Raw genomic sequence first — 13,523 nt, 5'->3', positions numbered from 1 at the left:
AACCAGAGGTAAGCTTGGACCATGGACACATGCTGCTACATTTTTTAGATTAAAAAGCTTTCTTTTTCACCTGGATAATGCAGTTTGGATTGAAGTTGCTTCCTCTGACTGTGTGTTAGGGTGCCGGTATTTTGCCTTCCCTGGGGAAAAAACCGGCAGGAATCCTAGTTGCAATCCTTATGGTCACCATTTTGCAGGAGTACAGTCGACGTCATATTTAGCAGACACGTTTATCCCAACTGTATATATGATGTTATGCTACAAACTCTGGTTTAAACCACCAACCTTCCAATTACAGGGTTTTAACCGGAAGATCCACAAAAAAAAGGTAATCGTCTCCCCGTCGGGGAATCGAACCCCGGTCTCCCGCGTGACAGGCGGGGATACTCACCACTATACTAACGAGGAGATGCACAGTACTATTTTCACATGCTTGAAGTGGATGTGATGCTACATTTCCTTTTAAATTTTGTTTGTTTTCGTATTTAATCATTGCTCTGTTCTTACAGTCTTCCCTTTTCCTCTATATTTATATTCGGCTGGGTGTCACTTTATTGGACAATGTTTTTAAGTGCAGACATATTACATACAATACGGGACCTGCATTTCCGTTTCGCTGGATGGCGTTATTGTTGTACGTAAGGAAGTGATCGTATCCACCCCAGGTACTGCCTTCTGTCTTGTCTGTCGGTGCCGTCCTTTCATCGGTGTTTTTGGGAGAACCGGGCTGAAATGGACGCCGACGTCGGTGCCACGACGCCGCCGGATTCGGAGCCGGCGCGGAAACGCAGGGTGCACGGCATGCTGAAGCTGTATTATGGGCTCAATGAAGAGGGCAAGAGCTCTGATAAGCCCGAGTCGCTGGACCCGTGCGACATCAACGGGCCGCATTTCGACCCGGAGGTCTATCTCAACAAGGTGAATACAGCATCGGCTGTTCGATTATACATCCCTAGTATAGAAGAAGTATAGTATAGTAAGTATAGTATAGTAAGTATAGTATAGAAGAAGATAATCTATGATCGCAGTAAGAGTGTCCGGCACCGTGTTATCCAGCTAGCTCGCGTTTAGCTGTGCTTCTATTAGCGATCTCAAAATGAATAAGCATACATTGGAGTATTATTAATAAGAATTATAAGAGTTAAAGTTTCGTCATCAGTTGATTGATGAGAAATGTATATATCAGGAATGCATTAAATGACAATAAAATAAGACCATTATTATTACGTCACAATACATTGCATGTCAGAGTTCTGGGTTATATATATGTAAATGTGTAAAATTTATTTTGTATGTCGGGCTTTCAGCTGAGGAAGGAGTGCTCTTTGGCTGAGCTGATGGACCAGGAGAGCTGCATGGTGAAGCAGATCCGCGCCTTAGACAGCGACATGCAGACGCTGGTCTACGAGAACTACAACAAATTCATCTCCGCTACAGGTCAGCGGTTCTGGGCTTAAAGGCGATGATGGGAATGAATGAAGGGTTAAGAAAATGTACAGGGAGCTTGCATTAGACGCTGATAATGTTAGGATCTTGCAGCTTGAATACTGCACTGGAAAAGTTAAGAGAGCACTTCATATTTTTTTTATATGCATTTTTAAACCTGGTTTAATCGTGGTTTTGCCTGCAGAAAGCTGTTTGGCAGGTTGCTTCTGGGCTCAAAATTTGTAAAACCGCAGTACACAAGAACAAGGTGAAACAGGAGACACTGGGAACGACCAGAAACCTGCTAGGTAAAGGGCGGAAGCGGCTTTCTAATGCCAGCGATGACTGTTAACTTATACGACAGTTTCTCATGAATCGCAGGATGACACCAAGTGACCTTCAGAAGGAATGAGAAACATTAAGCGCAGGTGTGAAGTGCACTGCTGGGACAGTTCGCATCAGGCTCACAGAAGCAGGACTGAAGTCCTGTAAAGCAAAGAAGAAACCCTTCGTTAATGAGAAGCAGGGAAGACGCATGTTGGAGTTTGCAAAAAAAGAAATATATTAATCACAGACGCACATCCATAAACTGAGAAATGAGTGAAACAAACAACACACGTACGTGTTAGCACAGTCCAAAGCCAGCAGCAAATGCGGCTTACCTGTCTCATTTATCCCTTTGTGCGAATTCTAAACCTTAATTAAGGAGGATTCAGCAACCCTATTTTTTCTTGGGGACTGAGGGTCAAATGCTAGCATCGCCCACGGAATGCGCGTCTTTTCCTCTTGGGATTATAAACCCGTGACTCCTTAATGCACACATGCTGTGTGCCCAGGCGTGAATAATAACGAGGGGTCCTTTTCACCTCCTCTTGCGGCTACAGACACGATCAGGAAAATGAAGAATGACTTCAAGAAGATGGAAGATGAGATGGACTGCCTGTCCGCCAACATGGCAGCCATCACCGAGTTCAGCGCGCTGATCAGCGGCACCCTGCAGGACCAGCATGCGCAGATCACCAAGCTGTCTGGTACTGCACTAGCGTCCAGCCCTAGTTTCACCCTTTCTCTGAAAGGGTTTTTCAGCTAGCACGTTCCGCTAATGCTAATTAGCCAGCGGCTAATGCTAACCATTTTGGAATAGTATGCTTTACACTCACTAGCTTAGCTCCTTAACCGCTAGGCTGTGTCTGGCATGTAGAGAAGGGCCATTGTAAGCTAAGACCCCCAACTCCCCCTGCCGTAGGTGTCCACACACTCCTACGCAAGCTACAGTTTCTGTTCGAGCTCCCGGCGCGGCTCAACAAATGCTTGGAGCTGCAGGCGTACGCGCAGGCCGTGAGCTCGTACCGTCGCGCCCGCTCCGTACTGAAGCAGTACAGCCACATGCCCTCCTTCCGTGGCATCCAAGACGACTGCCACGCCATCATGGACCAGCTGGCCCAACAACTGAGGCAGAAATTCAGGTCAGGACGGGATTTTAATCCGCCAGATTTCGTGAGATGTTTGTCACAAGAGACCTGTCGCTAAGTCAACACTAGGAAAATGGAAAAACGTATTTCCTTTAACGTTACAAGAATACAAATTATTCGACCACAACTGCTTGTCCGGTACAGTGTTGTGGTAGAAGGCAAGAGGTAATTCCAGGAAGCACAAGGTGCAAGGCAGGGGAGCAGCCTTATAAAAGACGGATTTGCACAGTCTCTCTTTATGGGCAGTTTAGAGTCCAGTCTGTCTTTGGACTGTAAAAGAAAACCATTCAACTCAGGCCAATCAAACTCCAGACACACAGATTGGGGATGGAATTTGAATCCCTAGCCCTGCAGATATCAGACGAACGTGCGACCCACTGAGCCACCATGTGCCCGTGATTGGTTTGCTGTCTTTTAGAATAGCATGAAAACTGCAAGGATATGTTTAGTAAATGTGGCCTGTTTGTGGGGATTTTCCAGGGATGGCGGCTCGAGCGCCAAAGACCTGTCGGAGTGTGTCGAGCTGCTGCTGCAGTTGGACGAGCCAGCAGAGGAGCTCTGTGACAAGTTTCTCAGCCACGCCCAGACCAGACTGGAAGCCAACCTCCTCGGCCTGGAGGCGGAGCTCCGAGAGCCTACTCCCGGGCCAATCGCTGCGTCCGGTCTCTCTACCAATTCCACTAGCAAGCCGTCCGCGTCCCCTCTTGCTGGCACTCCGACTGATTTGAGCTCCCCAACGACAAATTCTTTCCCGTCTCCCACCGCCAGGACAGACATTTTAGAATTTATTGACAGAGGCTGCAACGAGTTTGTCAGCAGCCTCTGTCTGGTCATTGCCTCCTATCAGGAGCTGTTCATTAACCGTCCACAAGAGGGCGACCTGGCATCGAAGAACATCCCCAAGATGGCTAGTGGCAAGCTCCACAGCTTTGTTGACACCTTGGCTGCTCGGTACTTTAACTTGGTGGAGCGCAGGATACAGGAGGAGAAGGGAGTGGGTGATAACTCGTTGCTGGTCCGGGCTCTGGACCGCTTTCATCGGCGCCTCCAGGCCGTATCCAAACTGCTCCCTGGGTCTGCAGTACCAAGCCTGGGCACTGAGATTGTGGTGCGGGCCGCTAGGGAGCGGATCAAGCAGTACCTGGCTGCCCTGCAGAGCTTCTACCTGGACAGCCTGACTGATGTGAGGCAGGCTCTGGCTACTCCACGCATATCCGTGGGGGGGTCGGTAGTGCCCCCGGGTGGAGGAATCCTGGGGGGGACAGCGCCTGGTAAGGACGCTGCTCCAAGTCTCCCAGAGCTCCTAGCCTCTCTGTCCGCATCCATTTTGAACCAGATTAAGTCAGTGCTGGCATCCGTACACCTCTTCACGGCTAAAGACATCACCTTCTCCAACAAGCCGTACTTCAAGGTGAGTCCTCACTTTTGCTTTCGCGCGTAAGGAATTTGTCGGTTTCTGTGTCTGTCTCCACTTGCTGGGCAATGTTCTGACTCCCAGCTCTTTCTCTGGCGCCCCCTGGCCCCCAGGGGGAGTTCTGCAGCCAGGGCGTTCGCGAAGGTCTGGTGGTGAGCTTCGTCAAGTTCGTGTGCCAGTCGTCGCGCCAGTTCTGCGAGAGCGCCGGCGACCGGGGCGGCTCCACTCCTCCCGCCCTGCTGCTACTGCTGTCGCGGCTCTGCCTGGACTACGAGACCTCCACCATTTCCTACATCCTCACCCTCACGGACGAACAGTTCCTGGCGCAGGTAACCGAGCCGAATAGCGACCTGTAACACTTCAAATGAGATGCCTGAGTCCGGCTCGATACTCTCGGTGGATTTATTGATGCGGCCATCGGATAGCGATTCAGCTTGACTGGTCACCCGCCTGCTCATGCCTGGATGATGCCATCAGTCGCCTTCAGATTTATCCAAACCGTAGCTGGTTAAAGTCAAAGTATCTTCAGCTATGTGATCCATGATATGAAATTACAGTCTCGCTGGTTATAGTGCAAGAAACTGATGAGACAGAATATTAATATGAAAGACATTTAAGCACTAACCATCTGATACTTTAGCCACAGTATATTCATGGATATTAGAAATAAACTGAAATTCTGGGCTACTTTTATCTATTTTATTGAAATAATTGTTCAGACGGTAAACGTTAGCTAATTATAATCTCCAGTATAGACTGGGGCAGGACATCACTCATCCAGCTGATGTGGCCTAACACTCCTATAGAATGTATTTGCTTCGGTTTAGTTGACCAGGAGCTTCTCAGATGTAAATTCTGCTTTTCTCTCTTCCTTGCGCCCCCCCCCCCCCCCCCCCCAGCATCACGCCCCAGTGACACCCGTCACGGCGCTGTGTTCCGAGGCCCGCGAGGCCGCACAGAAGCTGCTCAACCACTACGTTAAGGTGCGTTGGCGCCCCCACATGGCCGACCAGTCCACCTGCGTCATATTAAAACACCATGCCGGTGATCGCCGTCCAGTCAGTGACCTCCGGTGCCGTGTGCCTCGCAGGTACAGGGCCTCATCATCTCCCAGATGCTGCGGAAGAGCGTGGAGACGCGGGACTGGGTCAACACCATCGAGCCGCGCAACGTGCGCGCCGTCATGAAGAGGGTCGTGGAAGATACCACTTCTATAGACGTGCAGGTGAGCACCACCCTCAGGGCCATACGGCAAACCCTGCTGGAGCCCAGATCCTGACTGAAATCTGCCCCGTCAGGTGGGCTTGCTGTATGAAGAGGGCGTGAGGAAGGCCCACAGCAGCGACTCTAGCAAGAGGACCTTCTCCGTCTACAGCAGCTCCAGGCAGCAGGTCCGCTACGCCCCCAGCTATACTCCCAGGTAAGGCGTCCCTAAAGGTGGTAAATACCAAAATGCTAAGAAATAGGGGGTGTTTATGACTTAAGATCTGCCAGTGAATTATCAATGTTATCTAACATGTATCACTGTAAATATAGTGGAATTATCCTGTGCTGTCATTTACTGGCCGGGTTACCTGGTTACTGGTGATGGACAGTAACAGCACGGTAATCCATGAATACCAAACCTTCATCTTTTCTGTAACCAAGTCGTCGAATTTTACAAGTACTGTAGGATGGCCGAGAACTTTCTAATTAGCAATCGTTAAATGTCTGGAAGAGCAGCTGTGATGATTTATCGTTTGAATAATGGCTTTAATCTCACCATTACGTGCTGGAATTAAAGGTCAGTTCAGCTGGTGGCTGCTGACGATGGGAATTGGTCACATTTCATGGAGCGCGTCATGACTGTAGGACATGTGTCACCGTTCCATTAACGTTTGCATAGCGTCAGTATTTACATGGGGCTCGTCGGTTTCCATGGTTTCCTACAGTGCTCCTATGGACACCAACCTGCTGAGTAACATTCACAAGCTCTTCTCGGAGAGGATCGACATCTTCAGCCCTGTGGAGTTCAACAAGGTCAGATCACCTGCTAGCTAAATTCGGTCGTGTTGAGTGCGCCGTTCCTCAGCTGGTTTGAGAAGCGCTACATAGAGCTCACTTGTCTCCTACTGAGTGTCTTGCTTAGGGAGCTTCTGTCAAAGCATTTGAAATGTCGACTGCCTCTTGCTTCAGGTGTCGGTGCTGACAGGGATCATAAAGATCAGCCTCAAGACGTTCCTGGAGTGTGTGCGTCTGCGCACCTTCGGCCGCTACGGCCTGCAGCAGATCCAGGTGGATTGCCACTACCTGCAGATGTACCTGTGGCGGTTTGTGTCCGACGAGAACCTGGTACATTTCCTGCTGGACGAGATCGTGGGCAGTGCGGCCCATCGGTGCCTGGACCCCGCGCCCATGGAGCAGAGCGTCATCGAGGTCATCTGCGAGAGGGGGTAGCCCTGCGGCGAACTGGGAGGGCTTTAGCAGTCTTAAAGATTTATCACTAATTGTGCCTAGATGGCTTAGGAGATGTTTGGGGAACCTTAAATTGTGTCTGCAGTGTTATAAGGGCAAAAAAAAAAAACAAGGCAAAATACTGGATCAAAAGCTGAATGTGTGGATTAATTATCATCTGCTGGCAAATGAGGTCACTACTGGATTTTTCTTGGGAGAGTTTGAAGGCAGCTCATTTACGGCAGGGGCTAAAAAGAGCTGTCAGTTGAAACTTCGCTGGTGTGAAGTGTAAGGCTGTAATATTCTTGGGAAACATCCCAAAAACGACAGCATCACGCAGCCTGTGAGTAAACATTAATTCGATTTTTCTTTGCACATTACTCTTCTAAATCCTTATATAATTATATATATATATTAGTAATCGATCCAATGATGACGTGATTGTGTTGCAGTTGTATTTAAAAAAAAAAAAAACAATAAAAGTGCATCTTAAATACTTGATGCTTTGTGCTTCATTGTTTTGCTGCGGTTTAAGTTGTTACGTGGTGCGGTAGAAGAGACAAACCAAGCCACACAAAGGCGACACGAGAAAGTGACAAAGCGGAGATGCAATGCATTACACCGCGAAACGCCCCTTCGATTCGGAGTCGCGGTGCCGTCAATCGATCGAGCAGACTGGATTTTGATTGGTCGGCGCTTCCCCTTCCCATCGTCATCTCATGACCGAGCTCAGACGCTATTGGCTCAGCTCCGGCTTATGCCTGATAGGCAGTCGTAAGGGCGGTACTGCGCATGCTTCACTGTCAGCTGTATTATGTCGCTTGGACTTTTAATACCTGTCATATAGTGGAAATAAGGTGAGTAGCACGTCGTTGGAACTGCTTATCCAGGTTACACCGCGTTTAACCTACATGTTTCATTGTAACTATTTTAATATAAATATTTCGACGTGCTGATTAACTGTAATTCCGTTTTGAATTGCTGTGGTTTTCTTACTAAAAGACCCCTTGCTATTGTTCTATTTCAGTCTTGGGTGTCTGACACATTTATTAATATGTTTTCGTTTAAAAGTCAGCATTTGCTGTTTTAACGGGCATATTTAAATGTTTTTATTAATTTATTTTAAAAAGTGATCTGAAGTGTGGATTTGTGTTGATTGACAACCAGATTCTGTAAGACCGCTTAAACACTTTCACTAAACAATGAAATGTCCTTAAAATATTAAGTTTATTATTGCGCCCCTTGGTTTTTTATTCGAAATGAGATTTTTCTTGCGTGTTTTTAATAAGTGAAATGAAGCCGGACAAACGCAGATGCGCATCCACGAAGGACAGGGAATTTGGTGGGACCTTAGGTAAGGGTTTGGAAAAGCGCATATTTGTGTAATGCGCGCTGTAGTGGCTCTGAAACATTGCATCGGTGTATATTTATTTGTGTTTTTAGAAAACCCTTTTGTTCCCTTATCCCTGCGTGTTTTTTCTAACTCTGTATCGGTATTGTTCCCCCCGCTTGTGCCCCGTCCCCAGGCGCCACCTGTATCCCCGTCTTCCTGCCGCTGACTGTGCTTTACCTGCTGTCCGTCTGCCGCACCCCCGGTGCTGCCCTGCTCCAATGGCCCCCTCCCCTGCCTCCCGCCTCCCAGCTGTGGGACCCCGTAGCTGCTGCTCTGGTCCTGGGGTGGCTGACCCTGCAGATCGTCCTCTATCTGTTCCCCGTGGGAAAGGTGAGAGGGCCCGCTCAGACTACCAGCTACATGCAGCAGCTGTAAACATTATTAGCCTAGTTTAGCGGCAGCAATGAATACGTAAACGTTTTTATCTTGTGCGCAAAAATAGTTCGTCATATTTGCCCTGACAGCCTTGGACAAATTATCCAATTACACTCATCTTAATTGCACTTAACTTTCCAGTGATGGTACATTTGTGTCTGTCATTGGAGCTTTATCCTGCTCTTGAAAAGCCTCAGAGTGTAGTGGTTTTTGAGCTGTGCTTGAAATTCTAAACCTAAGTATTGTTTTCAACACAAAACCACACGATTGTTCAGTATTTAAAAAGTTGTACATTATATCCATGCACTTCTCTCAACCCAGACTGTCGTTTCAAAGGACAACATTCCAATGGACTAAGGTCCCAGCCTGGGGATAGTGTGTGGCTCTACGAGTTAAGACACTTTCCCCCATGACCAGAAGGTTGCTGGTTCAAGTCCCAGGGCCAGTTGCTTGAGACAAGGCTCTTAAGTCTTGGTTCCAGATGTGCTACATGCTGACTGACCATGTGCTTCGACACCCCCACGTTTGCTCTCACCTGTATGCGTGTCTCCCAGAGAGCAGGGAGCAGGTGAAAACACAAAATGGGGATGGATGAAGTATTACTCTGCTATTCTATCTGCTCAGGTTGCTGAAGGAATGGTGCTCAGAGATGGGACCAAACTCAGATATCCTATCAATGGTATGCAGGGGTTGGGCAGCTGAACGTACTGGGGCAGGCGGGGGGGGGGGGGGGGGGCACACTTCAGGGCAGGATAAATGGGTGTAAAACTTCAACCAGTTTAATTGTGGGGACAAAAAATTACACAGGCAGAGAAAATGCATGGTTCTACACTGGAGAATTGGAAAATTTTAAAATGTACCAGTATTTCACCTTTAGTGTTTGAAAATGAACATACTCTTCATTTTTAAATGTCAGACACTGATAAAGCTTTCAGCGAATCCTTTTAAAAAAGACTTCTTACCCCTCTCTCTCTCTCTCTCTCTCTCCACCTATTAGGTTTCCACGCACTGTGCATCAGCGCCATCCTGCTGGCCTTGTCTGTGTGGTTAGGCATGCCTTTGGGGTACCTGTTTGAGCTGCTGGTGCCTTTAGCGACATGTGCAATGGGCCTGTCATTCCTGCTCTCCCTGTATCTCTACATACGTTCATTCTGGGCGCCCAAACATGCCCTGGCTCTAGGGGGCGATACAGGTATGGGGGCAGATTACAGCAGTGGTTGCCTGGGTGATTCAGCTCTTCATTATGAATGTAATTTAGCAATATGTTACCTAATTACACACTAAATACTAGGAATTGGACATGACCGTTAAAACGGATGGGTTTTCTGTCTCTCTAAATGAATTTTGTAATACTATTAGATTGTGAAGCGTATGATGTTTTTGTCATCTATCTTAGGTAACCCTCTCTACGATTTTTTTATGGGACGTGAGCTGAACCCACGAATCGGAAGCTTTGACCTCAAGTATTTCTGTGAGCTTCGGCCTGGTCTCATTGGGTGGGTGAGTATATTTATTGCACAATATCTAGTGAAATTTTTCCTTCAGTAAAAAGTTTAGTACCACTAATCTAACTGTATCGGATACATTAGAGCAGTGTTTTCCAATCCTGATTTTGGTCCCTCCCAGCTAGTCCACATTTTTGCTCCCTACCTGCTCCCAATAGGAAGGGAGCAAAAACATGTACTGTCTGTGGGTCCCCTAGGACTGGGTTGGGAAACGCTGCATTAGAGTGTAGGAGTGTTTTTTCTTCTTCTTCTATAAGGAAATAATGATAAATTTTAAAGGTGCTAATTCTCAAGGTCCCTTCAATTAGGTTGTCATAAACCTGGGTATGCTAATGAAGGAGGTGGAGCTACGAGACTCCCCATCCCTTGCCATGCTATTGGTCAACGGCTTCCAGTTGCTTTATGTGGCCGACGCCCTGTGGAATGAGGTGAGTAACTGGGCGGGAACCAATCACTTGTTGAAACATGTAACAAGTGAGAAACTACAAGGTTAAATATAGGAGATGGAAAGGATGGATGGTGAAATTAAGCAGGGCAGCAGTAAACTAATATTTAGGTTTGTTTTGTTGTCTCCTGTCCCTTTTGTTCGTGGGAGGGGCTCCTTTGAGGTAGCTGCTTAACCTGAATTCTTCTAGTCATGTCCAGCTGTATGAGTGGATAAAATTATAGTTCTTTGTGGAGATAAGTAGTAGCCAAGCAGGTATGTATATGAAAGTAAAAATTTCACAAGAACCAGCAGTGTTTGTGGGCCTGTGATTTAAGTTAAGGTGCCTTCCTGGAGCATTGTCAGGGAGAGTGCGCCACCTAGTGGTCACATATGATATTGCATATGTATGCAAATTTTTGATCTCTTCTGAAATGCGCCTAAAATCACATGTGCGATCACACTGGGTTTTCCAGGAGGCCGTGCTGACCACCATGGACATCGTGCACGACGGATTTGGCTTCATGCTGGCCTTCGGGGACCTGACCTGGGTTCCGTTTACCTACAGCCTGCAGGCTAACTTCCTGGTGGTGCACCCTCAGCCGCTGGGCCCCGTCGGCGCTGCTGCCATCGTCTTCATGAACGGTATCGTGAGAGCGACGGCCAGCTAGATACTTTACAGGCACCGTTCAGTAAACACACTACAAAGCATTGAACTCTCAGATCTGTTGTCTCAAGGTGTCCAAGCAAATCCTTCACCACTATGGTACCTTTCCATGATGGCCTCATGAGTAAAACTCCAGACCGGGATTTTGTTTCAACCAGCCAGTTGCGCATAAAGAGTCACAGTCACAGAGTACTCAACTAGTTGGTTGAAACAAAATCCCGGGCTGGACTTTTACTCTCTGGACCTGAATGCATGGTGCCAAGCCTAAGCTGCCTTTCCCTACCTCATCTAGGTGTGGGCTATTATATCTTTCGCCAGTCCAACTCACAGAAGAACCAGTTTCGACGGGACCCCACTCATCCCAGCGTAGCAGGTCAGCGTTGGAGTCCAGCTACAGTTTGTCTGTCCTCATAACCATATTCCGAGAGGCACCAAAATATACTGGACTTAACTGGTCCGTATCTTAACAACCGTTTACCTTCTATCATTCGCTCTTCGTTCGTATAGGTTTGGAGACGATTCCCACGGCAACGGGGAAGCGCCTTCTGGTGTCTGGTTGGTGGGGGCTTGTCCGACACCCCAATTACCTGGGAGACCTGCTCATGGCCACTGCCTGGACACTCCCCTGTGGTGAGTTAGATGAACACCAGCCCCACCCAAGACACCCTATCAAGTTCTAAGTAGCTATGGACAGAACACTCAGGGGACCATGTGACTAATGTCGTATTGCTGTATCCAGATGACGGCATAGACGTTTAACCTGTCGTTAAACATCGGGTGGCCCGGATTTCACTTTAGCGCCGAGTTCCTGCTGCATGCTGATTGGTCAGTCTCCTGTAATCATGCACGTGTCACTAATGTTAATGTGAAACAGCTGGATGAGTCTTTCAATCAAGGAAACAAACGAGTAAAAGTACAAGACAAACCGAACAGTTTAGCCGAGCAAGGGAGCCTTTCAGGTAGTTTGTAAAACCTGAAGTTGCTCATAGTGACCCCCCCCAATATGGATTAGGTGGTCACCGGTAATATTTTGGCTCTCTTGGTATAATTTGTATTATTTTCAGATTTATTCATTAATCATTATTCATTAACCATCTCACACTCGAGTTGGGGACACACCACAATCAACGGATCGATGGGTTGAGCTGTGGTTTACCAATTTATAATATTTTTTTTTTTGGTGAGGGGTGGCGACTGGATTGGCCAAGTATTTACCTGGGGGGGGGGGTCATGGCCACCCTTTAGAGCTGCCTCTAGTTATTTAGCAGTTTCTCAAACCAGTCCTCTGGGACCCCCACCCCAGACGGGCCATGCTTTTGCTCCCTCCACGGATTCCTGGGAGTTCAGATGGAGCAAAAACATGGCCTGTCGGGGGGGGGGGGGGTCCCGGAAGGCTGGTTTCAGAAACACTGGTTTAATGGAATTAAGAGTAAGAAGCCTGATCCGGTCTTGCCAGAAAAAAAAAGCAGGTTCTATTTGCTCACTTCATCCAGGCACCTCACACATCCTCCCTTACTTCTACGTCCTGTACTTCACCGTCCTTCTCATCCACCGGGAGGCTCGGGACGAGAGGCAATGCAGGAGCAAGTACGGCCTGGCCTGGGAGACCTACTGCCGCAGGGTGCCCTACAGGATCTTCCCTTACATCTACTGACCCACCAACCCCAGGGCATCGTGAGCCCCCTGGACCTGGGGTGTAGCACCTCACACCAGCATCAATCACGAATAAACCATCCTGGAAGGTCGGGTGGAGAATGAGGTCATCTGTCAAAGCTGCTTCTATTATAAAGGGAAACCATGCAGACCCAGACAAACAAGCTGGCAAGTTCCGGTCCCAAAAGTAAAACTCCAGACCAAGATTTTGTTTCAACCAACCAGTTGAGTACTATGTGACTGTGACTCTTTATACTCGGCTGGTTGGCTGACACAAAATCTTGGTCTGGATTTTTACTTTCTGGACCTGAACTTTCCACCTCTGCAAGCTCAGTCTCAGTGCAGAACTTAGCAACGGAGCTGGACTGGCATCGAACCTGCTACTTGGGGCGTGCCCAGACCTTCCACAGCACTTGAACCTCACCTATACCGAGGATGGTTTTACTCTTTACCCGCAGCCTGAACTAAACAGGTTTTTAAGTATGAAATAAAGGGTAATTTATGAGTTCTACAGAGATATTTTAATATATTTCATTTAAAAAAATACAGTGAAACCATGTTTTTTTTTTTGACAAACGAGAGAAAGTATTAACATGCCTTGACATGGGCATGGTACTTCCAGTGAATGTAGTTGTTTGGACATTTCAGTGTTTGATAAAAAGCTTTTTTTGTGCCATATTAGTTGACAGATGTACACCTTCAATTCGCCCTTTCCAAACTGAGATTACATATAGAAGTCATGTAAAAGCTGTGCTTAGTATG

General features: G+C 47.6%; 2 protein-coding genes across 2 annotated transcripts; both read left to right on the top strand.

The window, feature by feature from the left end:
• Window positions 1–429: 429 nt before the first annotated feature.
• On the top strand, window positions 430–6,896 carry vps51 (VPS51 subunit of GARP complex). Its single transcript, XM_048997938.1, has 11 exons — window positions 430–918; window positions 1,308–1,437; window positions 2,310–2,456; window positions 2,672–2,891; window positions 3,378–4,308; window positions 4,425–4,640; window positions 5,211–5,294; window positions 5,402–5,536; window positions 5,610–5,731; window positions 6,243–6,330; window positions 6,487–6,896. The coding sequence occupies exons 1-11, from the start codon at window positions 733–735 to the stop codon at window positions 6,745–6,747; spliced, it is 2,520 nt and encodes an 839-aa protein (XP_048853895.1). The 5' UTR covers window positions 430–732; the 3' UTR covers window positions 6,748–6,896.
• Window positions 6,897–7,248: 352 nt separating this feature from the next.
• On the top strand, window positions 7,249–13,276 carry tm7sf2 (transmembrane 7 superfamily member 2). Its single transcript, XM_048997943.1, has 11 exons — window positions 7,249–7,601; window positions 8,034–8,098; window positions 8,271–8,467; window positions 9,137–9,191; window positions 9,510–9,704; window positions 9,909–10,012; window positions 10,326–10,445; window positions 10,918–11,086; window positions 11,401–11,481; window positions 11,616–11,738; window positions 12,602–13,276. Exons 1-11 carry the CDS (start codon window positions 7,537–7,539, stop codon window positions 12,760–12,762), a joined length of 1,335 nt encoding a protein of 444 aa, XP_048853900.1. The 5' UTR covers window positions 7,249–7,536; the 3' UTR covers window positions 12,763–13,276.
• The last annotated feature ends 247 nt before the right edge of the window (window positions 13,277–13,523 follow it).

Source organism: Brienomyrus brachyistius, unplaced genomic scaffold, assembly GCF_023856365.1.
Source record: "Brienomyrus brachyistius isolate T26 unplaced genomic scaffold, BBRACH_0.4 scaffold35, whole genome shotgun sequence".
Lineage (NCBI taxonomy): Eukaryota > Metazoa > Chordata > Actinopteri > Osteoglossiformes > Mormyridae > Brienomyrus > Brienomyrus brachyistius.
The sequence above is the reverse complement of the archived record's forward strand: the minus strand, read 5'-3'. Positions and strand labels throughout refer to the sequence as shown.

What these genes read in the sequence shown, in the direction of transcription:
- tm7sf2 (XM_048997943.1), top strand. Translation starts at nt 7,537, where the DNA reads ATGCTTCACTGTCAGCTGTATTATGTCGCTTGGACTTTTAATACCTGT. An exon ending in CCGACGCCCTGTGGAATGAG is followed by an intron (nt 10,446 to 10,917) that starts GTGAGTAACTGG and finishes TGGGTTTTCCAG; the next exon opens with GAGGCCGTGCTGACCACCAT. An exon ending in TGCCTGGACACTCCCCTGTG is followed by an intron (nt 11,739 to 12,601) that starts GTGAGTTAGATG and finishes CACTTCATCCAG; the next exon opens with GCACCTCACACATCCTCCCT.
- vps51 (XM_048997938.1), top strand. Translation starts at nt 733, where the DNA reads ATGGACGCCGACGTCGGTGCCACGACGCCGCCGGATTCGGAGCCGGCG. An exon ending in CCAACAAGCCGTACTTCAAG is followed by an intron (nt 4,309 to 4,424) that starts GTGAGTCCTCAC and finishes CCTGGCCCCCAG; the next exon opens with GGGGAGTTCTGCAGCCAGGG. An exon ending in CCACTTCTATAGACGTGCAG is followed by an intron (nt 5,537 to 5,609) that starts GTGAGCACCACC and finishes CTGCCCCGTCAG; the next exon opens with GTGGGCTTGCTGTATGAAGA.